We start from the raw sequence: 25,016 nt of genomic DNA, 5'->3' as shown, positions 1-25,016 counted from the left end.
TATATGTTGGAGTTGTGACTTTGGTTATTTTCACCCTTTATTCAGAACACAGGGCAACATTACAGTTTCAAATCATTAAAGGAACAGGCAACAAGCATGACCTCAATTCTGGGAATAAGTAGCTTTCCAGTTCAGGTCTTCTTTATGGAGCAAGAATCACATTACTCAGTGAGGCACCGGAGGGTTTTGGCTTCAACTCACTAAGGGCAGGAAGGAGTGCCGGTCCTGGTGAGCCATCATGATCTTCACAGCAAATCAGAATCCAATTTTTTAAACTAATTGTAGGTAGAAGAGAGAAATAACTCCAGAATGACTTATTGGTCTGGACAACTACTGAAGTGTCCCCTCCATGAGCTGGCAGGATTCCTACAGTGACTGCTGGAGTAAGGAGCCTTTCATGTGCTCCCAGTTGTTATAGAGTGCATAGAGGCTGGTAAGTGTTAGTCCTGCCAGACCACCTCGTGCTGCCCCTCGAAGACCACCTAGGAGAGAAGCAGAAAGAGCAAGTCAAATAGCCTGTACTGCAGTGTCTGCACCCAAGGGTTAGATAAGGGCATGGTAATATGGAAACACATCACATGGAGAGAGACTTTAAACATGCTCCCTCAAATAGGAGAGTGTTTAAAATTAATACAAGTAGCCAAGAAATTCCCCAACCTATTATTTAATATACACATGTTTTTAAACCTTCACACCTCTCCCACTTTTAATTTCACAGTATGTATCTAGTCATCAGGGTCAATTTCTCTCCTACCCAATTTGTACAGCAGTTCTGGATACATGCTTATTATTACTGAAGCCAGATTAGTTGTTTCCAGAAGTCACAGAGTTTAGAATTTCACAAGCATCACAATAAATTTAAGCTGTGATGTAAACAAGGTGAACATCCTATGTAGAAACATTAACAGCCTTTGGACTCTGAATAGGTCCTCCAAATGTTAACTTTTAGGACTGGAAAAAACAGTAGTGAAAAGACAGCTGGTCTTGATAGAAACACCAGCTCAGTCACTGATGTATCAACCTCCACAGCTGGCAAGCACAGTCACTGAGCACAGTCCTCTAGGAAAACAGTTCAAGAGTTAGACTTTGAACTACCTTTTTTTCCCTTCTTTTTCTGCGGTACTGGGGATGGAACCCAGGGGCATTCTACCTTTGAGCTACACCCCCAGCCCTATATTTTTTTTCTTTATTTTGAAACAGGGTCTCACTGAGTTGCAAAAAGCCTCACAAAGTAGCTGAGGCTGTCCTCGAACCACGATCCTCCTGTCTCAGCCTCCCAAATGCTGGGATTACAAGCATGTGCCACGCCTGGCTTCTTGAACTACTTTTGCTTGACAACAAAGGAACAAAACTGTTTCAGTTACTTGAAAACAGTACCCACATTTAGTAAGGGGAAGCCACGCAGAAATTTCTCAAACTAGAAATTCCCCCAACTGCTTATTATGGCTTATGTGGTAAAGAGAAGCTAAGTGAACGAGCCACGGGAATGGGGGTTCTCAATAAAAGAATGTGATTCTTTTTTTGTAGTTCCACACACAAGTAGGTGGCCTATACTGTCCTAGAGTACTGCCCAACTCCTGTGTTAGGAAGACAAAGGAGGGTGTAGCTGTGGTGGAACAGTGTATCTTATTAACAAGCTCTTGGGCTCTGTGAAGTTCAGTGATGTTGCTGTGTTCAGAAGCAACCATTTCTGCACTGAGTGCCCTACCACATGGCTTCAGTTGATAGTGGGCCACACCCTGTAGGAATCTTTCCAGTCTGAAAACAACTGATAGTGGACCTGCTTGAGTCCTTCTCAGGCATCCACTCTGAAATGCCCCAATTATCTCTCTCAAACACAACCAAACAAAAACTGCAGACATCATAAGCCGCGTGAGAGAAGGATCAACAACATTTTTTAAAAGTCCAACAAATCAAAGTAAATAGGAGTTACCTCCTTGATATCCAATTTATCTCTTATCATCTGGCTGTACTGAGACTAGTATGTGTGGAGAATGAATTTCCAACTTGATATTCAATTTGGCTGAAAATTTACAAAATGGAAAATAATATATACTTATCCTCCTATCTTAAAAAACATACTGCTCAGTTTAATGAGGATCAATTTTAGGCCTTTCCCTAATAAATCAAGAAAAAGCTATAGGGCTGAAAGTGAACAATAACAAGGCTGATTTCTAAAATGGAAAAAATAAACTGAGGCACAGAAGAAACAAAAGGTACAACAGCATCACTACAATTCAATTATTAGAATGAAACTTTGGAAGAGGGCAGGTGACTGAAAGCACAAGTGTTTTTGCACATACTACTTTCTACAACAAAACATCCAGCTAGTCCATTATAGATCCAAATGCCTTTGAAGTGTGTTTACTATTTTGGAAAGAGCTACAAACCATTTCTTCCAACTGACCCTTTCTGTGAGTTTCCTAAGAACACAGGGACCATTGAGGGCCCATGGAAAGGTTCTTATACTAGTTCTCAGCTGCTAAACCACATGCTCCCGCAGGAATCCTCTGGCATGGGCACCAGGAGCCACACAATGACAATGGACCCTGTAAAGCTTTAGGATCTCTGGAATACAAGTACACAATAATTTATTCCCCAGGAAGCTTTCTGTTTTTTAACTTATTAGTTCAAACTAAAGAAGTCACTTCTTTAAACCTTAGAGGAAGCATTTAGCTCCAGTAACAAGACACCAAATTCAAGCAGTGTGAAATTTACTCACCACCTATTAATCCTGACTCAAGGGTGGTTTTTTATCACATACATGCCATGTTTTAATTTTAATTCTTTGCAGTTACAACAATTTCCCAGCTGGTTGATCTGTTGAGTTTAAGGGCCTCTGTTTTAGATTTTCTGTAAACAACTTCTGACCAAGCACATAAGATAAAAATCAGCAGATACTTGCTTTCAACAGAGAGAAAGCAAATAAGGCCTCTGGTAGATTGTGACTTTATCTACTATCTTCTAGATCCTTACACAACTCTTCCAGAGAGACAAGGCAAGTATTACCCTTTCTACACATGGGGAAATGAAAACTGGAATATTTAAGTGCTTTGTTTTTAGAATATAGCTGGTTAATGGCAGAAGTGACACATTAAAATGACAAATTATTTTAGAATGAGATTAGCAAACCTTTCTTAAAAGGTAAATACTTCAGCAGGGCATAGTGGCACACGCTTGTAATCCCCACGCTTGGGAGGTGGGGACAGGAGGATCGCGCAGGTTCGAAGCCAGCCACGCTGGAATAAGAGACCGTTTCCAAATTTCAAAAAGTATAAAAATAGGTCTGGGAGTGTAGCCTGGAGGTAGAAGGGTTTCCAGGAACCCCAGTACCACAAAAAAACCCCCCCAAAAAACAACAAAAAAAACCTTCAGGCTCTGAGGATCAAAGGCTATTCTCTATTCTGTGTATATTTATTTAACCATTTAAAGGAACTATATTAAAAAGGTAAACCAGCATGGTGGTACACACCTGTACTTGGAAGGCTGAGATAGGAGGATTGCAGGTTTGAGGCCAGCTTTAGCAATTTAGTTAGTGAGAACCTGTTTCAAAAGTAAAAATTAAATAAGGCTGGACATGGTGGTGCATTGCATGCTTGTAATCCCAGCATTTGGGAGGCTTAGACAGGAGGATTGCATTTATGGACAGCCTCAGTTACTTAGTGAGGTCCTTTACAACTCAGTGAAACCCTGTTTTAAAATAAAATAATTAAAAAAAAAGGGCTAGGGGTATAGCTCAAGGTAGAATGACCCTAGGTTCCATCCCCAGTACCAAAATAAATGAATGAATGAATGAATGAATGAATAAACTGGGGCTGGAGGTGTTGCTTGGAGTTAGAATGCTCCTGGGTTCTACCCCCAGACAACTTCCTCAAAAAAAGGCAAAACTCACCCTCAGCTTGGAGATAGTGGACAGATAGGCAGCTGACAACCCACCATAAGTTAGTAACCCTGCTTTGGAGGACCAGCTGCCTCATCTTACGTGGTGGTGACAAAACATCATGTTGATTTATTTTTTCAAATCATAGCTAGGGCTATAGCTCAGTGCTAAAAACTGCATACAAGGTCCTGGGTTCATTCAACCCCCTTCTCCATATTTTAGCATAATACATGTAACACAAAACTTAATTACTTTTTTTATGATACTTGGATTGAATACAGAGGCAATCTCTCTCCAAGCTATACCTGTAACCTTTTTTTTTAATTTAAGATTTTGAAACAGGTCCTCACTATTATCACCAATACTCATCCTCAGTTTAACTCATCTTGAAACTACAGCTATTAAACAGTAATCCTCACCATTCCTAGCAACTACTGTTACATTTTTTATTTCTAGGACTATTTTAAATAATAGACATATGTAGTCACACAACAGTTGCCCTTTTGTGACTTACTTAGCATAATGTCTTTAAGGTTGATACTAGAGCAGGTGAGAGAATTTCCTACATTTTAATCTTCCATGCTGTTGTGTAAATATACATTTTGTGTATTCAGTCATCTATCAGTGGATATTTAGGTTAGTTCCACTTTTTGGCTAGGCAAACACTATTGCTGAGCTATTCTCCCAGCCAATCTTACCTCTCTTTAATTTCTTTCTTTTTTTTTTTTTTTGGTGGTACTGGGGTTCCTGGAAGCCCTCCTTCCTCCGGGCTACACTCCCAGACCTATTTTATATTTCTGAAACAGGGTCTCTTACGCCAGCACGGCTGGCTTCGAACCTGCGCGATCCTCCTGTCTCCGCCTCCCAAGCGCGGGGATTACAAGCGTGCGCCACCACGCCCGGCACCTCTCTTTAATTTCAAAACAAAACACATACGCGTGAACTACAAAGACATAAGAACTCCACTTCTGATTACATATATAAATCATACATATAAATCATACATATACATAATATATATATATATATATTTTATTTTTTTTAAATTTAATTTTATTTATTTATTTATTTTTTGAGGGTCTGGGGATGGAACCCAAGGGCATTTGACCTCCGAGCCACACCCCTGCCCTATTTTTATTCTTTTTTTTTTTTTTTTTTTTTTGCGGGTCTGGGGATGGAACCCAGAGGCATTTGTCCTCGGAGCTACACCCCCTGCCCTGTTTTTTATTCTTTATTTTGAAACAGGGTCTCACTAAGTTGCAAAGAGCCTCACTAAGTAGCTGAGGCTGTCTGCGAACCATGATCCTCTGGTCTCAGCCTCCCAAACTCTGGGATTACAAGCATGCACCACCACGCCCACCTCTATTTTTATTCTTTATTTTGAAACAGGGTCTCATTAAGTTGCGAGGGCCTCACTAAGTAGCTGAGGCTGTCAGCAATCCTCCGGTCTCAACCTCCCGAATGCTGGGATTACAAGTGTGTGCCACCATGCCTGGCCTAGTTATATATTTAAAACTGCTGAAAACAGAAACATGAACAGGTGTTTGTTTACACACCAATGTTCACAGTACCACCGTTTACCATAGCTGAAAGGTAGAAGCAAACCAAGAATCCCTTGACAGCAAGGTGCAGTGGCACACACCTTGTAATTCCAGCAAACTAGGAAGCTGAGAAAGGAGGAGGAGCCCAAGTTCAGAGCTAGCCTGAGCAAATTAACCAGATCCTGTCTCATGGTTGTGGATAGAGCTCAGTGATAGAACAGACCAGGGTTTTATACCCAATACCAGAAAGAATTTGTGTGTTGGGTGGGGAGGGTGGGTAGAAGATCCCTTGCCAAAGAAACAGATATGCAAACTGTAGAACATACAATGGAATATTTTTTGGCCTCAAGCGCTTTATGATTCCAACTATATGAGGTGCTTAGAGAAGTACTGGAGAGAGAAGACACAAGACTACTAGCAGCTGAGAGAAAGGGAAATGGGGAATTGTTGTGTGATGCATATATAGAGCATTAGTCTTATAAGATGAAGTTCTAGCCAGGCGTGGTGGCGCACCTTGTAATCCCAGTATTTGGGAGGCTGAGACAGGAGGATCACATAGGTTCAAAGCCAGCCTCAGCCACTTAGATTCTCAGCAACTTAGTGAGACCCTGTTTCCAAATAAAATATAAAATAGGTCAGGGATGTAGCACAGCAGTAGAAGGCCCCTGGGTTCCATACTCAGTATCACAAAAATAAATAAACAAATAAATAAATAAAATAAAGATGGAAGTTCTAGACACCGCTGCACAATGTGATTATGCTTAACAGTATTGTACTATACACTTAGAAATAGTTAAGGGAGTGAATTTTATGCCACATTGTACCACAATTGAAATAGAACAGAACAAGTGCTAGTTACAGGCCAAAAGATATAGTTTCCTTTTAAAGCTATGGATAAATAGTGTACTTCAAGTGCATTAAGATCTCTCTGCCTAGTAGTACATACCTGTACATTTATACAACATGCCTGTCATGGTTCCAGCAGCTACTGTGTTAAGATCATCTTCAGCACCTCGAGTTTTCTCAATGATGACACCAAACGCACTATAGAGCAAAGCTAGAGGGAAACAAGTGATCCATATTAAAACTGCAGCTCAAAGTCAGCATGGCAACTCTTCAGATACATCATTAGAAGACAGATACAGACTGATTACTGAAACACTATTTCCAATAGCTAGATCTGGCAACAAAATGTCCACCGTCCACCAAGAGGATCTGCACCATCTACACAGATCCAGAAAGGGACTCACCCTATTAACCGGGAGAGATAGACTCACTACTAAGAACAGCCTACAGATATGCACACCTGCACATGACTCTGATGTACAAAGAAATGTCTGCAGATATTTAGAAGAAACACGGTGAGCGGTGGGGAGTGCCAACAAGACTTTTAATTTTCACTTGTATGCTATCACAATGGCTGTACTTTGGATTAAACATCCATGCATTTCTAAGAAAAAAATACAACTTGAAAGTGAAGTTTGATTCTCAAACATGTAAAAACTCTTAGGACCAGCATCATTACTGAAAGTGAACATGAGCAGAACACTGACTGATCACATTACAATAGGAACATACAGGTTGAGCGACGACCCCAGCCTGTGCAGCAGGAGAATGTGGGGCAGGTAGTGCTAAAACCAGTACAATCTTAGGGAGGCAAGGATAGCTCGCTACCCTACATATACAGGCAATTAATAGAAACAAAGCCTCGAGGGACACTGTGTGTGTGCTGGGATGGTGGTGGTGGTAATGGGAGAAAAGTGTATGGGAGCAGTCGTTCATTAAAATTTCCAAGGTGAATCTGCTTCCCAAAAAGGTTACCATCGTACTTTGCCACAACAAAGGCTTTTCTTTAAAAGTCTTTTCAATGAGTTGTCTGTATATTCTCTTACTTAACCTGTTACAAATTTTCAGATATTCAGCTAAGTTCATGAGTTATGAAAGTCTTGCATGTTAAGACAAAGCAAGGCCTATTATAAGTCATCAACTATCAAAAAAGCTATTATTCATAAACAACATGTGACAAAAGCATTTGCTTTTGACTCTGCCCTACCAAGTTACCTCTTACCCAGCACTGTAAATGTTTTTGTTATCTACAAAGGACCCATTACAGCTCTGGCAATTAGGTCCCTGAAATCTACTCGGGTGAACAGTCTGAATAGGCTATTAGGAACATAGAGCAAAAGGACTGGGCTGATCTGTCACGTCTCACCACAGGACCTTGAACCTTTCCTAACATACCAGCCCTTTGCCTTGGACCGAAATTACCTGGAATCCACTTAGTCAAAACATGGCAGTTGGTGTTCTGCTTAGACAGGTGAAAAAGTGTTTAAAAGATCAAAACATTCAGAAACAGTATTCAGGGTGGAAGTCGTATCTGGGATGATTTCATTACATAGTTTAGGGTCTTTTTCTAAGTGGTATGGATCCTATCTACCAAAGTGGATTTAGCCCTCATTACTTCATATCCTAGAACCGGAATAGTGACTGACAAAGTTGTTCTTGCATTCTTTCTTTGAGTTAATGATTTATTTTAAGCAGGATTTCTACTTACCCAGAGAACCTAAAGTATTAGCCCAAAGTGCCCCTTGCCTAGTCACCATATTCAAAATCCTACCAGGAAGAAAGAAAGTCTGTAGTTAGAATCATGTAGCAGGTCCCTGGGTTCTATTCCCAGTATTACATACACAAAAAATGAAAAATAAAAACAAAAAAACAAGTGAGGCATAGTGGCACATGCTTGTAATCCTAGTACTTCAGAAGCTGAGACAGATGGATCATAGGTTCACAGCCAGTCTCGGCAATTCAGTGAGGCCCTCCGCAACTTACTGAGACCCTGTTTAGAATACAAATAAAAAATAAAAAATAGGGCTAGGGGTGTAGCTCCGAGGTAGAATGCCCCTGGACTCAATACTCAGTAACACAACACAAAAGAAAAGAAAAAGAAAGAAGAGAAAAGAAAAACATAGGGCTGGGGGTGAAGCAGGTTCAATCCCCAGTACAAACAATAAAATAAAATAATTTAAAAAAACCAAAATGATCTGAGCCTCGAAGTTTTCTTAATTTTATGATACATCTTAATATGTCCTTAGAGTTCAATAGGGTGCCTGTTACTTTTTGGTTAAAATTTTCAACACTTGGCTGGGATGTAGCTCAGCAGAGGATCACTTGCCCAGCATGGACAAAGCTGTGAGTTCAATTCCTAGTACTAAAAGAAAACAAACAAACAAAAAAAAATCAACATTTTGGACAATGACTAAGGGAAATTCCTTTATTAAATATACAAAATTAACCAAATATTGTGACACATGTCTGTAATCCCAGTACTTGGGAATCTAAGACAGGAGGATCTCAGGTTCAAGGACAGTGTCAAACAAGACTCTCTGCAACCTAGCAAGACCCTGTTTTAAGACAAAAAAATAAAAATAGGGCTGGGGGGCGTAGCTCAGAGGTAGAATGCCCCTGAGTTCAAGTCCCAGCACCTTACACATGCACAATTATATACATATAAAATACATACATACATACATACATACATACATATATATATATATAGAAAATTATTAAATGTGTATTAAATACACACAGGTTTTGAATAACAGGTTGGAATTTATTTTATAAAGAAACCGATTATAGATACTGATATATGTAAAATGTCATTGGAACTATGACGAACTGACTTGATTTTCTTTTGGGAAGGGGAGTATATGCCTAGAATATTAAATAGAATCAGAGTAAAGAATATAAACCAGAACTGAAGAGAAGGAAACAGCCATGTAAGTGGAACACAAGGAGAAAGTGCTGTCTGCTTCCCAACCAGAGCTAAGCAGCCAAGGGGAATGCTCAGCACACTCTCAAGGAAGCACAGTCCTGCCTCAACCAGCGCCACAGGCCACCAGAACAGCGACATGGCGGCTGGACAAAGAGACATGACATTGCTCTTCCAGCAGTGTAACACCATCACAGGAACGGTTCTGTCTGGACGGCTGACTACTGCTGGAGACATAGGAGTATAACAACAATGAGTAAAAGAACTCACTTAAGGCTCTATGGTAACAAAAGTTTGTATTACTTCTAATGATGTTTAATCCCTATATTTGGAAGGCTGAGACAGGAGGATCACAGGTTCAAGGACAGCCTCAGAAAGTAGTGAGACTCTCATCAACCCAGTAAGGCCGTTTCCATTAAGAAAATTGGGCTGGGGGTGTAGCTCAAAGGTAGAATGCCTCTGGGTTCAATCCCTAATCACACACACACACACACACACACACACACACACACACACACTCTTCTGTAACAAACTTTAAAACTAATAATTTTCATTAGTGGCTTGCTGGTGGCACTGCAAATTGGTAAAATTCTTTGGTATGCAATCTGTCAACTATTTCTCACTTTTATCTTTTCTAAACAACTCCCAAAGGCAGAAGGTAAAGGAAGATCAAGATCATAAAACAGTAAGCAACAAAGGCAGAATTCTGAACCCAAATATATCTGCCTGACTCTAATTCCTATCTTCTTTCCATTATTAAATGCTGTCTCTCTGACTAGGAAGATCAGAATGATTATTAAATTACTACTTTAAGAAATAAGAAACTTTCCACTTTCAAATGCATTTTAATATGATGCTGGGAATTTGTTCCAAAATACTACAGCGGGCTGAGCATGGCTGGCGACTACCCATAATCCCAGCACTTGGGAGGTTGAGACAGGAGGACCAGCAGGTTGGAGGACAGGCTTAGCAGCACACTGAGACTAAGCAAACAAGTGAGAAACTATTTCAAATTAAAAAGTTTAAAAAAAAAAAAGGGGGGGGGGGGAGCTGGAGGTATAGCTCAGCAGTAGGAGGCTCCTGGGTTCAATCCCCAGTACCTGTCCCCCACCCCACAAAAATAGAGAAAGACATTGGACATGGCTGGCTGCAGCTGATGGCCACTGAGGATGAGTTATCGTTCATAGGTATTCATTAAATACTCTGTCTAGTTCTGTTTAAATTTAAAGTTCCTCAGAGTAAAAAGAAACAACTTTTTTGTTAAAAATAAAAAACTGAGGGATTTTGGCTAGTAATGTAAGAACAAGGATCTACACAGTAGTAAGAATACAAAAAGCTTGACAGGCATTCAAGTTTCCCAAGGCCATTTCTAGCAAATCTGTTGCCATCTGCTGGCTGAAGAGTAATTATGAAAGATGAATTTTAAAGTGTCCTAAAAAACCCCAGTCACCTGAGTACATACTGTGCAATTCCCCTTATATAAAGTATAAAAACCTGTGAAACAGAACCATGTTGTTTAGGTATTATCAATAGGGACTGGTCATGTTTATCTTTCAGGGTGAAGACATGATACATACTTTCTGCCCCTTTAATTGTACTTCCCCTTCTCTCCAAAATTTCAGTTCCCTAGAGAACAGTTACATTTATTTATTTATCTATTTATTTATTTAATGCGGTACTGGGGATGAAATGCCGAGGCATCCTATCTCTGAGCTATACCCCCGGACCTATTTTTTAGTCGTTATATTTTTTGAAACAGGGTTTCACTGAGTTGCAAAGGGCCTTGCTAAGTAGCTGAGGTTGTCCTTGAACCACAATCTTCTGGTCTCCACCTCCCAAATGCTGGGATTACAAGCGTGTGCCACCACGCCTGGCCCTTCCTTCCTTCCTTCCTTCCTTCCTTCCTTCCTTCCTTCCTTCCTTCCTTTCTTTCTTTGTTGGTTGCATACTGGAGATGGAACCCAGGGGCATTCTACCTCCGAGCTATATCCCAGCTCTATTTTTTATTCTTTATTTTGAAACGGTATCACTAAGTTACAGAGGGCCTCACTAAATAGCTGAGGCTGGCAACAAACCCTGATCCTCCTGTGTCAGTCTCCCAAATGCTGTAATTACAAACATGTGCCATCATGCCTAGGGGTTTGAACCCACAGGCTTTCTACCTTCCAGCTACACTCCTAGTCCTATTTTATTCTTTGAAATAGGGTCTCAATAGATTGCTGTTGGTCTCTCTATAATGTTGAGGCTGGCCTTGAACCTGCAATCCTCCCATCTCAGCCACCCAAGTGGGAATACTGGCATGTGCCACCAGGCCCAGCTGAGCTGCTTATTTCTTCATTTCCAAGTTCTCTGGTTTTGTGTGTCCTGTCAACAACACAAGTTTCCTATTACTAATTCAACAATGTTAAAAGTATGTCACATGAGCTGGGAAAATGGAACACAGCAGCTGAGAGTTAGGCTGGAGAACACCAACTGACAAGAGGGCTCCCAACTCAAAACCACTCCTAAAAATCTAAAATTCAACACCTGGAGTCTTTGTTCTATTTCTAAGAAGGAAAAAAATGCAGAAAAATGCAAAGGAAAGCATATTAATTCTCTACACATTTCTAATCTCAGGTTTGTACCCCTCAAACTAACAAAGTAGAGGTTAAAATTCAAGCAGGATGATATCAGGTGATGAGAAGAGACTTACTGTACATTTCTTGGTTTGGACCAGGCCATGTTCTGGGTTTCCTTGAGTCCTAGCCGAAGACCGTTCACTGCCCCAAATGCAGCCCCTGGCAAATCATAACAATTCATTCAAATAATAGAGCTTTATATTGAAAACAACAACTTGTACTTCTGATTTTCATTTTTACTTAATAGAAAGAGGATAAATATAAATATGAATTGAAAGAAAACTAAAATCAATATTCAAATTGCTTCTGATTTTAAGTACCATCAACTACTTAAACTGAGGACACTTAAGGAAAAATCATTTTATCTACCTGACATGCAGCATCCTCCAATGGTGAAGAAGGCGAGCTCAAATCTGCCCCGGGTCTTATTAGCTCCAGTAGGTAAAATGAACTCATCTGTATCCTAATGGGGTAACAATTAAAATCAAGGTGAGTGTCTCTGAAAACAGAACCTGCAAATAATTTTTAAAATTTCAAAGTGGTTTTTCAAGAAAGAAAAAGCTCAAACTAATATACACTCAACTATCATCTTCAAACAAACGAGTCTGTAGTAATTGCAACAACTAAATTAAATTGAAAGAAACCATGTAGCCAGGCATGGTGCACTTGTAATCTCAGTACTTGGGAGGTTGAAACTGGAGGACCACAGTATCAAGGCCAGTCTCAGCAATTTAGCAAGACCCTCCACAATTTAGTGAGACCCTTATTTTGTTTCAAAATAAAAACAAAACATGGCTAGGGATGTAGCACAGAGATAGATATACCCCTGGGTTCAATTCCTGGTATCCCAACCTCTGCACACATGCACATACACATGGGGGGGAGGAGGGGAGAAAATGAATATATGAACTAGAGAAAGACAGTACATTAACACATTTGGTTCTTAGAAGCAATTCTCTTTCAGAATTTTGTTCTCAGCTGGGTGTTATGGTACATACTTGTAATCCCAGTACTTGGGAAGTTAAGACAGGAGGATGTCAATTTTGAGGACAGGTTCATCAACCTAGAGAGACCCTACTTCAAAACTAAAACATATACCGGGAGTACTGGCACACTGTAATCCTAGTACTTGGAAGGCTGAGACAAGACCCTCATAGGTTTTGAGGACAGCCTCATCAAGCAGTGAGACTCTTATCAACCTAGTGAGACCCCATTTCAAAATTTAAAAAATTGAAATAAAATAGGGCTGGGAGAACACATAAAAAGGGCTGATGTATAACTTGAAGGTTAAATGCCACTCGTTTAACCCTAGTACTATTAAAAAAAGTTCCTTTCACAATCTAAATCTGTAGACAGAATGAGCCTGCTTTAATGATAAATCTGAAGCTTACAGTACAAGAGAGTTTAGAAAGGACACCTCTAAAGAAAGGTACAATGAAAGCTATGAGAAGTTAACGGATAATAGACTATCAGTTTGGAAGGAGAAAATAACTTTTCTTCTGTAGCAACTATACACTGAGCACCATCTTACATGTGTAAGACTAAATGATCACAAAAAATGACTCAAAACTATAAAGTTTGGGCCAGGTGTGGTGGTGCACGCCTGTAATCCCTGTGCTTAGGAGGCGGAGACAGGAGGATCACGCAAGTTCAAAGCCAGCCTCGCTGGCTTAAGAGATGCTATTTCCAAATAAAAATATAAAAATAGGTCTGGGAGTGTAGCCCGGAGGTAGAAGAGTTTCCAGACCCCAGTACCACCACACACACACAAAATTGTATGTATGTATGTATGTATGTATGTATGTATGTATGTATGTATCAGTCACCCAAAGGCAAATCATCCCCCTTAATAATGTTCTTCTTTGTCTAGCAGTGCTGGGGATTGAGCACCAGGACTCATGCAAGTGAGAAAAATGTGCTATCACTGAGTTATACCCCTTACTCCCTGCTTTGATAACCTGAGAAGGTTAAAGAAAGAGCCTCTTTCCATTAAATGCATACACAACATTCAGCGTGAGCCCTTGGAAGGTGACCCAAAGTCCTGGGTTGAGAAATGCTTCTACTCTGAGGAAAATGATGACCAAATGCAAAGAGTCAACATGCCACACCACTGTGAGAAACACTTTCAATTCATTATTTGGTAACAAATATCCAGTGTTAAAAATAACATTCCTGCAAATATAAAGAAGCTTTAAACTGGCAATCCACTCCTTCACTTGCTTCTCTATGAAGAATTAACCCAAACAAATGCAGCAGATGTCAAATGTTGTGACATAACTTAGAAACAGCAGTTTCCAACCATTCATTCTTTAAATAAAATATTAAGGGCTATGTTAAGGTGTAGCTCTGTGGTATAGTGCCTGGTTAGCATGCTTAAGGACTTAGGTTTAAACCCCAGCACTGTAAAAAATAGATAAATCAATGAATAACAATAATAAAATTACTGATACATTACTTATGTACTGCATTATCTACATATCAGTGTATAATTGAATAGTTTTTTGTATACTCAGGGCTATACAACCAAGACCACAATAAATTTTAGAGCATTTTTATCACTTCAAAAGAACCCCATACCCATTAGCAACCATTCCACATTTATATCCAATCCTAGGTGGCTATTATCTTTTGTGTCAACATATTCTGCCTATTTGAGCCATTTCCTATTAATGGAATCAAACATTATGCGAACATTTGTGAATGATTGTTTGACTTAGCAGACTTTTAAGGTTCATCCATGTTGTATCACACAATAGTAATTCATTTTTATTGACAAATGGTATTCCATTGCATGTGTATGCCGCATTTTGTTTATTCGTTCATCACCGATGAATATTTGGTCTGTTTCTCCTTTTGGCAGTTATGAATAATGCTACTATGAACATTCAAGTACAACCCTGTTCAATGTTTTCAATTCTTTTGGGTGTGTATCCCAGAGTGGAGTTTCTAGGTCTTAAGAAAACTACTTTTAACATTTTGAGAAAGGACCAGACTATTTCCAAAGCAAATGTATCATTTTACACCTCCACTAGCAGTGTATGATATTCTCATTTCTCTTTATACCTATATGTCTTTCTGCTTATAGCCGTCCTTGTGGGTGTGGTTTCATGATTTGCATTTCTCTATTTAATGACAATAAACAGCATTCTTGTGATTATTGGACATCTGTATTATCTTCCTGGAGAAATGTTTATTCAGGTTCATTACAAAAGAGTTTTTAAAGAACTGGGATGGTAGTCCATGTTTGTAATCCTACTACTTGGGAGGCTAAGGAGGATCACAGGTTCGTGGCCAGCCTTGACCCCTGGCAGCTTAGTGAGATTGTTTCAGAATAAAAAATAAATTAAAAAAAGGAGCTGGGCATGGTGGCATATATCTGTAGTTCCTGTATTTAGGAGGATGAGACAAGAGGATCACAGGTTCAAAGACAGTCTCAGCAATGTTGTGAGACTCTCAGCAAACTAGCAAGACCCTGTTTCAAAACAAAACATAAAAAGAGCTGGGGAGGCAAAAATGTGTCTGTGTTCAATCCCCATTACCACAAAATAATAATACTAATAAATAGGGCTGGGGGTATAGCTCAGAATGTCCTTGGGCTCCATTCCTCAGTACCACAACAAAACAGTACCACCAAAACAAAATTTTTTTTTTCTTTCTTGATGGTTTTGTTCTAAGCACAAACATTTAAAATTGGATTAAATTTAATCTATCTTATTACTTGTACTTAGTACTTGTCTCTGCCTCAAGCACTGGGATTATATACATGTGCCACCATGCCCAACTTCAGCATAATTTTTGAAAAGACAATTTTTCTACCACATAATTGTCTTGGCAAACATTGCTGGAAAACCAACTGACTGGAAGAGTATGGTGGTGCACACTTGTAATCCCAGCAATTTGGAAGGCTGAGGTAGGGGGATTGCAAGCTCAAGGCCATCTTGGGAACTATATAGAGACTGCCTCAAAAAATAGAAAGGGCTGGAGATGTAACTCAGGGATAGAACCCCACATGTTCAATCTCTAGTACTACAAACAAATGAATAAATAAAATCACAGTAGACTGCAAATTATGTGAGGATTTATTTCTGGGCTCTAAAATTTCATTGATTTATAAATTTATGCTTATGCTAAAACCACAATGTCTTAATTACTATAGGTCTGTAATGTTTTTTAATGTTGTTGTTTTTTTTGTGTGTGTGATACTGGAGATTGAACCCATGGGGTTTCTACCACTGAGCTTTACCCCCAGCCCCGTTTTATTTTTGAAACAGGGTCTCACAAACTTGTTAAGGACCTAAGTTCTTGAGGCTGACCACGAATCTTTGATTCTCCTATCTCAGCCTCCTACGTACTGAGATTATAGGCGTGCGCCATAACACTTGGCTTAGCTTTGTAATGTCAGAAAGTTGAGAAACTGAGCTGGATATGGTGGTGCACGCTTGTAATCCCAATACTTGGGAGGCCAAGACAGGTGGATCACAGATTCGAAGCCAGCCTCAGCAGCTTAGTGAGGCTCTCAGCGACTTAGTGAGACCCTGTTTCCAAATAAAATATAAAATAGGTCTGGAGGTGTAGCATGGAGGTAGAAGGCCCCTGGGTTCCATCCCCAGTACCCCGCCCCCCCCCCACACACACACACTCTTGATTTGTTCCTTTTCAAAATTGTTGACTAGTCTTGTCCCTTAAAATTCTCTATGAATTTTGGGATCAGGTTATCAATTTCTACATTTAAGAAAAAAAAAAAGCCTCTGAATCTACAGGTTAATTTGGGATGTGCTGCCATTTTAACAATACTATATTTCCCAATATCATGCAATATCTTTCAATTTAATTAGGTTTGCTTTAATTTTGTAAATGTTTTGTAGTTTTCAGAGTATAGTTTTTGTATGCGTTACTCTTTTTGGTGTTTTTGGTAACAGAATTGTTTTTGGAATTTTATTTTTGGAGTTTTCATTACTACTTACAGATCTGATCTCTATATATCAATAACTACTCCAAAACTTGCTGAATGTATTTATTTCTAACCATTCTTTGGTCCTTTTCTTCAATATTTTACAGATGATTACATCATTGCAAATAGTTCTCTTCCTTTTCAATCTGAATGCCATTTCATTTTCTTGCCTACCTGCTTTGGGCAGACATTGTTAAGTAGCAGTGAAGAGAGCAGGCATGCTTATAGGTAATCATGTAGGTTTTGTCCAGTATTATTTTCTTTAATCTACCACATACACATATGTCATAGGACATTGATATTCAGATGTTAAATCAATATAGTTTCCCTGAGATAGCCAACCATTAGTCTTTTTATATGTGTGCGTGGTACTGGGGATTGAACCTGGGGGCATTCTACCTCCAAGATATACCCCTAACCCCTTTTCCCTATTTTTTGTTTTGAAACAGCACCTTGCTATATTGCTGAGGCTGTCCTCAAACCTGCAACCCTACTGTCTCACCTCCTAAGTACTGGGATTATGGGTATAAGTCACCACGCCTGGCCTTCAATGTTCGATATTTAGTCCAGTATATTGCATTTAGTCCTGATATTGCAAACTCAGTTTTAAAATCAAGCATTATACTAGAAATGATGGTGTATGCCTACAATTCTAAAATTTGGGAGGGCAAGGAAGGAGGATATAAAGTTCAAGGTCAGCTTTAGCAACACAGTGAGACCTTGTCTCAAAATAAGAAATAGAAAATGACTGGGGATGTGGCACAGTGGTAGAATGCTCCTGAGTTCAATCCCTAGTACCATAAAACAATAAAAATCTTTACATTTATCAGGGTCCTTTTCATACACTCATTGTTATTTTTATTTTTATTTATTTATTTGCAGAACTGGGGATTGAACCCAGGGGCATTCTACCTTGGAGTCACATCGACAGCCCTATTTCTTTTTTAATTCTTTATTTTGAAACAGGGCCTCACTAAGTAGTTGAGCTGGCGGTGAACCTGTGCTCCTCCTGTCACAGCCTACAAGGCTCTCATTAACTCATTAGTAACAATAATAATAAAAATAAAAGAAACAAGCCTTTGAAGGAAGTTAAATGGTTTCAGTGAAAGATGCAGGCTAAGTCCCTTAGGGGTTGTGAGAAAGAAAAGAAAGGATGGAGACCAGAAACAGTGCCTCCAGAAGTATATATTATAGTTCAACTCAGCATTAAGTACTTGGACTTTTCTTTTTAAAGGGTAGGCTGAAACACAAAACTATTAAAATCTTAGTCTTACCTGCACAAGATATCGTGGATCCACGTTTAAATAAGGAGACAGAGGGTTCATACCAGTTACTAGAGAAAAAAACAAAATGTCATATTGCAAGAAAATTATTTCAAGTTATATCATAGTTAATTTAGCTCCTGATTGTTACATGTATTTTGCAATTTTATTTACAGGCTCACTGAATATAAAAAAATTTCCCATTTTATTCTTCCTGTCACTTCAGGCGCTGCCTTGGTTTTGGGGCCCTCAATCTCAAAAGGTCCTGCATTGGTGTCTTAGGCTCTTACATCAGTAGGATACTGTCAGTATCATAGATAAAGTCATCAAACCAGCATAAAGCATAGCTTAGACCATTTATAAAGTTAGTATCTTTCATTTACTACAAGAATGCATGACAATCTCACAAACTGCACAGGATAAATCAGTTTCATGCAAAAACAAGTTGGGCTTGGTACATAGATATTTCAAGGCAGTTTCTTCAGCTCTTAATGCTAACAGTCACTGACTATTAAGCTGATGTACAATAGCAAGGTAGAGAATTCTTGGTTTTACCAGATGCATTGGGGTCAGTCCCAAAGGAAACGCAAACTTTCAGAGCAACAGACTTGAAATTTACTAGCTGCAAAAACAGGGGAAAAGATCAAGGAAAATATTTTTTTCCAATTTTTAAATTTAATTTTTGGATCTTTCTGCATCTCAGTTATTTCACAAATCTATGCATTGCTCATGACTGATTTTTGATCCATTGAAAGTCTGGTTAGTTCTATTTTCAATATCTACTTTGAACTGTTAGGTATCTCTAGTGCTAACATCCTAGCCCAGGCATCAGATCTCAAAGACACAACCTTACTTCCTCTTGCCTCTTCACTTCCTATGTGGCAACTAGAATCACTTTCTTAAAAGAAATTAGCTCTAGTAGCTTTCCTTTATATTTCTACTCAAATCCATTCCTTAGTCTTAGAAAGTTTACACTGGATGCCATTTCTGACCATTCTCATCATCTCTCACTCCAACTCCCTACTCAGTGAGGCTTTCAGCAACTTAGTGAGACCCTGTTTCCAAATAAAATATATAAAAAAAGTCTGGGAGTTTAGCCCGGAGGTAGAAAGCCTCTGGGTTCCACCCCCAGTACCACCAAAAAAAAAAAAAAAAAAAAAAAAAGCCTTATTTATCCACCGCCAACTTCCTACCATCTTTAGGCCTATTTACCCAGTTGAATACTCACTCCCCCAAATCTAAATATTCATAGGATTTAGGAGAAAGTCTGAGTATTTATGCCTTTGCACTGTAGATCCTGCATATGTCCCTTCTTATAATGCACACCTGGCTTCTTTCTTCATACCTATAAAATCAGTTTTAAAACCCAGCTCCCAGTTCCCCCAGAGGGTTCCTGGCTTGTCCCAACTCGTATGTACTTCTTGCATCTGTGCATTTTATTGTTTTGCTCCAAAATTGCTTTGGAATTTAGAATGAGGTTTATGCTAAAATCCCAACCAGGGGCGTGTTGTCTGGAAGACATTTGGGCTTTTCTCTTAATCCAGACACAGCCCAATATACAGGAATATCTGTGATCAACGAAAAGGGTGGAGAACTGAACGTAAACTGGAGAAAGCGTGCACCATCTCCGGAGACCGGTCAATCACGGGGAGGGGCCCGGGAATCTCCGCCCCTCCCCCAATGCTTTTCATCTACAGAGTGACCGTGCGGTCTACGACGCTGAAGCCAATGAACGCCAGTGGGAAGAAGCACTTAGGATGCCACATGTTCGGTGCGAAAGCAGGGACCAGGCCGAAAAGTTCCCACGCTCGGCCAGACACTTACGCGGGACACCAGCCAAATCCGCGTGCGAGTAACCCGCGCCGCCGGCCCCGAAGAAGCCGGCCAAGCCGCCAGTGGTCTTGTTGCCACTTCCGCCGCCTCCCTCCATAGTGTTGCAGCGAAGTGTCGTCTGCTCGTCGCTCAGGCCAGGCTCGCAGGCTCAGCCGTTGTGCCCTAGGAACTGCGGGGAGACCTGCGCCTCCAAGGCCTCCTTCACGCGCTGACCTTCTGCCGGTCGGCGCCACACTTCCGCTTTGCGACAGTTTGCGAGCATGCGCGGCGCTGCACTCGCGCTTCGCGGCAGTTTGCGGCTGAATGTCGGGAGCGCTTGACGACAGGCTTCCGGTGGTGGGAAAGCGAGCGACCGGACTGTACTTAGGCACACGTTCCGAGGCAGGTGGGCTGCCTACCGCCGAGGGAGGCACCGGCTGGGCCCCGAACGGGCAGAGCAGCAGCCGCCGGAGCTGGCCGCGGCCGAGAGGGCATGGTGCGGGAGGCGCCGGCGCGCAGGCGCAATCCGTCCCTCTGCGGGTTAGTGAATGAGGCGCTCCGCCCCGGCCGGCCCGGGGACTGTGCCCGGCGGGTCCCAGCATGAGCGCGGGCCCCGGCTGTGAGCCCTGCACCAAGCGACCCCGCTGGGGCGCCGCTGCAACTCCTCCGCCGGCCGCCTCGGACTCGCGGAGCTTTCCGGGCAGGCAGAGGCACGTCCTCGACCCCAAGGACGCTCCCGCACGGTTCCGGGACTCACCGTCCTCGCCAGGCTGCGTTCCGGGGCGGGCGGGACCGCATCGAGGCCTCGCCACCTCGCTTGGTACGTGGGGAAATGAAAATCGTGGTCCTTCACTTCGGTCCACTTCCTGGCTTCAGTTCGAGGACCCCAGTCGTTCCTGTCTGGTCTTGTGTGCACGACTCCGCGATCACCTTGCTCAACCAGCCCCTTCACCGGTGGGGAGTGGGACCGCATTTTTTCCAGTCGGATTGGTGGTGTGAGAAATTCTGCTGGACAGTCAGGCAGAAAACTGCAGGAGAGCCCACCTGTTTGCCTTTCTCAGATTGCGTGGAGAAAATGCCTTAGTCAAGTAGATCTAGTTGTGTATGTGAAGCAGTTGGGCGCTTCAGCCCCTATGTGAGCAGAAAGCTTTAAACTATATTCATTTAGGTGCTGAGTCCCCGGGTGCAGGCTTACCTGGCATTGTGCTTTGCCCTGGCATACAGTGTCGAACGCGAGGAACTTGCTTTCTGCCTTCATACCCTAAAATCTATCAGGACAGAGACCAGGTGCTACGTATAACAAAAGGTAAAAGATGTCTTGATAGACGAGGGACAGATTGTTGTCCTGTTAGGAGTCAGATGTACCTAGTTTATTGCACGGCAGTTTCTAGAGGTCGCGATGCGTACTCTGAGGATTAAGGAATGTGTGGGAGTTATCGAGATGAGAGCGTAAAGAGGTGTTTTCATTGATGCAGCTAGTGCATCATTGAGAAGGTGATGGGGCTGCAGAAAGGTAAAGAATCTGATCAGACTGTATTGGGGCATTTACATTGCTAAAATTTTTTACCTTTGAAGGCAATGAGAAGCCGTTGAAGGACTTTCATTGGAGTGTGATGCCCTGATTAGAGTGCCAGGTCAAGTTTAAATTTTATTTTGTTGTTGTTTGGTGGGGGGATCTTTTAAGCAAGGGAAAGCAATGGCTTAAGCAACAGCTTTTGGATTTCCTACAGTATAAATTTTATCTGGCATACAGAGTAACATATGTAACCCGGTACAAATGTTATAACTGAAACAAATACTTCCTAAAGTAATACTCTTACTAAGGGATATGAGGAAGGGATCGATTTAAAATTTAGGGTGTAGATTTCAGAGAGCTTGGTATAAAGGAGGGGAACTGAAGGCAAACTACAGATAATGTGTCTGACTTCCATGACTTGGTAGTTTGTGGTCCTGTTAATTTCATTTGCATGGAAAGGAGTAGTTAGTGGTTGGTAGGATTGGACCAGTCACTCCTCGTTGGTCGGATTTTGCATTTTCTGCAGAAGAGAAGCCAAACTAATACTTCATGGGTGATGTTTCTGTACATCTAGCATAGAATACTAATTAGCAGAATTTTCAAAGTCTGTATCACAAACTATATTTCAAGTTTTGGAATTCTTTATTTTCCTCCTCCTCCTTCCCCCCCTCCTTCTTTTTCTGTACTGGGGATGGAACCCAGGGGCATGCACATCTGAGCTACATCCCCAGCTACTATTTGTAGTAGCTGAGGCTGTCTACAAATGAATATTCTCCTGTCTCAGCCTCCAGAATGCTGAAATTATAAGCATACACATCCAAAACTCTTGGTAAGTTTTAGAATTCTTTTTAGAAACTTGGTACATAGTTATCCTAGAACAAGTAGGTGGAGTAGGAAAATGGGTATTCAGCATCTTTAAATTCTCTATTATTTATCTTTCTGGGCACATTTCATACATTGAAATCTGAAAATCTGTACATATGCAGAACTCAGCATGGTGTTCACATTCTGGAGGGTGACTTAACCAGTTGTGTTACTGTTGGAGACTTTGTGGAAGTGAGTTGTGTCATTGAAATGTAGGTCAATTTTAGTCCATTTTGAGCCTTTTGCCTGAATCTGTTGCTGCTTATTGAACTGATAAACAACTGGTTGAGTGATGTTACTACTGGTGAGAGTAAATGTGAATAGCATCAAGTCAAAATGAAAGTAGGAGAACCACTGGCTTCAGTAGAAAGACTTTGGATGGAAGTGTTGAAAGAGAATATATTTGTTGAGAATCTGTTTTGTGAGGCTGGGCATTTTTTTCTCATTTGTATTCTCATTAATCCATATAATCCTTGGAAGTAGATGTTGTTAACCTCATTTTCTAGGTAGGGAAACAGAAATAAAGAAGAGAGAACTTTACCAACGTGTTGTGAGTGGCTGAGCAAAGCTTTCAGTTCAGGGCTGGCTTTATGGCGTGTGTGTGTGTGTGTGTGTGTGTGTGTGTGTGTGTGTGTGTGTGTGTTACAGAGAATTGAATCCAGAGGCATTCTACCTCTGAGCTACATCTCCAGATTTGTTTTATTTCATCTTTGGAAACAAGATCTCACTAGGTTGCTAAGAGCCTCACTAAATCGCTGAGGCTGTCCTTGAACCTTCCATTCTCCAGTCTCGGCCTCCTAAGTACTAGGATTACAAGCATGTGCCACCATGTGCAGCTTTACTTTCTTTATTTCTTATTGTCTCTTTTTTGTTTGTTGTGACTATTTCTAGTTAAATGAAAGAATTTCTCCCATAACCCTGGGTATTGTTATCTTATGCTTGTATCAGCAGTACGAGTTACGGATAAAGCTTTTGAACAGTCCTGTGATATGTTAGGAAAGAAACCTTTGGAAGCCAGAGTAATTGTACTGGAAAGAGAAGCAGGGCAGTCCTTTCTCTGGGTACCAACCATAGACTGGGAAATGTTTGGTTAGGAGGAAATGTTGATTCCTCACTGTTGCTTTTCCTCCTTCATGCTTTTTTTTGGACTTCAGGAATCGTAACTGGAAGCCTGAAGCTAGAGAAAGAAAACATTCTCCATATTAGAGTTGTAGGAGAGAGCGGACGGCTTCTTCAGCTTCATCAGAACACACCATGGTTTTTTCATGAAGTCATAGTGCTTAACCAGCAATATCTACTGTATATAATTGCTTTTCGTAATAGAAACTAAAAAAAAAAAAAAAAACACATGAAATACTTGAATATGAAATTCTGCCCATAGATGTATTTCACTCATGCCATTATCTTAGCAACAAACTGAGTTTCATTATTTGAGCCTGTATCTGAAAACAGATATGAGTATATTGTGGTGTTTGAGGGGATATAGGGAAATAGGAATTCGTCTATGACTTAAGGTGTGGCTATTTTTACATTGCAATTTAGAAATTGAGAATGTTTAAAATTTGTGGTTTTGTATTAAAATATTATATTTCTTTAATCCATGTTCAGCATATTGAATTTTGACAGCAAACACACTTCCATTGGTTACATAAGATATGATTTGCATATTTTTATATTGCATTTCCTGAAGTAATTAGTTCTACTTTAGCTCCTGACTGCTGGCTATTTCTGTCCAGTAATCCTTTTGGCATCTCCAACTTAATATGTGCAGACTTGACCTAGTCATATTTTCCTCCTAATCCCAATTCTTCTGTGTTCTGCATTTCTGCATACTAGTATCATGACCTTTCAAGTCTCTAAAACTTAAAGCTAGGTGTCACCTTTAACCTCTATTATTGTAAAGTCTGTAATGACTGTCCTCAATTCTTTTGCTCTAATAAGGGTTTGTTTTGGTCTTTAGCCAGTAGTTCTTCAATCTAGTTGATTGTCAAGACCATTTTCTGAAATAAATACAGGCTCCCCTCATGTCTCCATCATACTCAGATTCTGATTCTGAAGGTATAGAATGAGGCCCTGGGATCTATTTATTGCTAGCCTTCCAGTGATACAGATGGTTTGGGAACTACTGACCTGAATAGTACGTTCTCAGTTGTCTTTCAGGCAATCTGTATGTCTGTAAGTTTCTTAGGTTTGAATTCTGGAGTCAAGGCTCTAAGTGTGACTTTCAACATTTTCTTGTGTTTATCTCTGTTGGTCATTCTAGGTCCTCCAATATGTCCTACCTGAATTTTCAACTGTATTTTGTGTTGCTTTCTTGCTAAGTTTTTTATATTTCTTTGCCATTGGTGCCTTTGCTTTTCATAAAAAAAAGTTTCTGTGGCCTTACAGTGCTCATGTGTAGTAGAGTAGCCTCACCATTGCATCCTTACACTTAATCCTAACATCTATGGGAAAAGGAGTTTTAACTTCTAATCTGGCTCAAATGAATGTTTTGGGACATTGCTGATTTGTAATTTGGAGATTTTCTGAACTAGTTGTGTTTGGTACAGGTTGAGTATCCTTTATCTGAATTGCTTGGTACCAGAAATGTTTCACATTTCAGAATTTTTCATATTTTGGAATATTAGCATAGATCCCCCCCCTTTTTCATAAAGGGAAACTTCATGTGACTGTCTATTTATTCTTTAAGGCACAATTCAAGCATCACCTCTTCCAGGGAAATTTTTACCAATTCCCACTTACTCTTGTTTCCTAGAGTAGTCTTTTTCCTGGAAATACCTTAATTTCTTATTAAGATATTTTA

At 40.4% G+C, this 25,016-nt stretch overlaps 2 protein-coding genes across 2 annotated transcripts in view; one reads left to right on the top strand and one right to left on the bottom strand.

Moving 5' to 3' along the window:
- Nucleotides 1–366: 366 nt before the first annotated feature.
- TIMM23B (translocase of inner mitochondrial membrane 23 homolog B) lies at nt 367–19,951 on the bottom strand (the record flags this gene model as incomplete). Its single annotated transcript, XM_080693769.1, has 7 exons — nt 367–482; nt 6,368–6,478; nt 7,976–8,034; nt 11,883–11,967; nt 12,178–12,271; nt 18,034–18,092; nt 19,846–19,951. 7 exons carry the CDS (start codon nt 19,949–19,951, stop codon nt 367–369), a joined length of 630 nt encoding a protein of 209 aa, XP_080549895.1.
- A 482-nt stretch (nt 19,952–20,433) lies between these two features.
- PARG (poly(ADP-ribose) glycohydrolase) overlaps nt 20,434–25,016 on the top strand; it is a gene marked incomplete at both ends in the record, with an annotated part of 122,857 nt that continues 118,274 nt past the window's right edge. Inside the window, one exon of the mRNA XM_080693586.1 lies at nt 20,434–20,653. Coding sequence (XP_080549712.1) covers nt 20,434–20,653 — 220 coding nt within the window. The remainder of the gene's footprint in view (nt 20,654–25,016) is intronic.

This window comes from Muscardinus avellanarius, assembly GCF_963383645.1.
Source record: "Muscardinus avellanarius genome assembly, chromosome: 4".
Classification (NCBI taxonomy): Eukaryota; Metazoa; Chordata; class Mammalia; order Rodentia; family Gliridae; genus Muscardinus; species Muscardinus avellanarius.
This window is presented reverse-complemented; position numbering and strand designations above follow the sequence as displayed.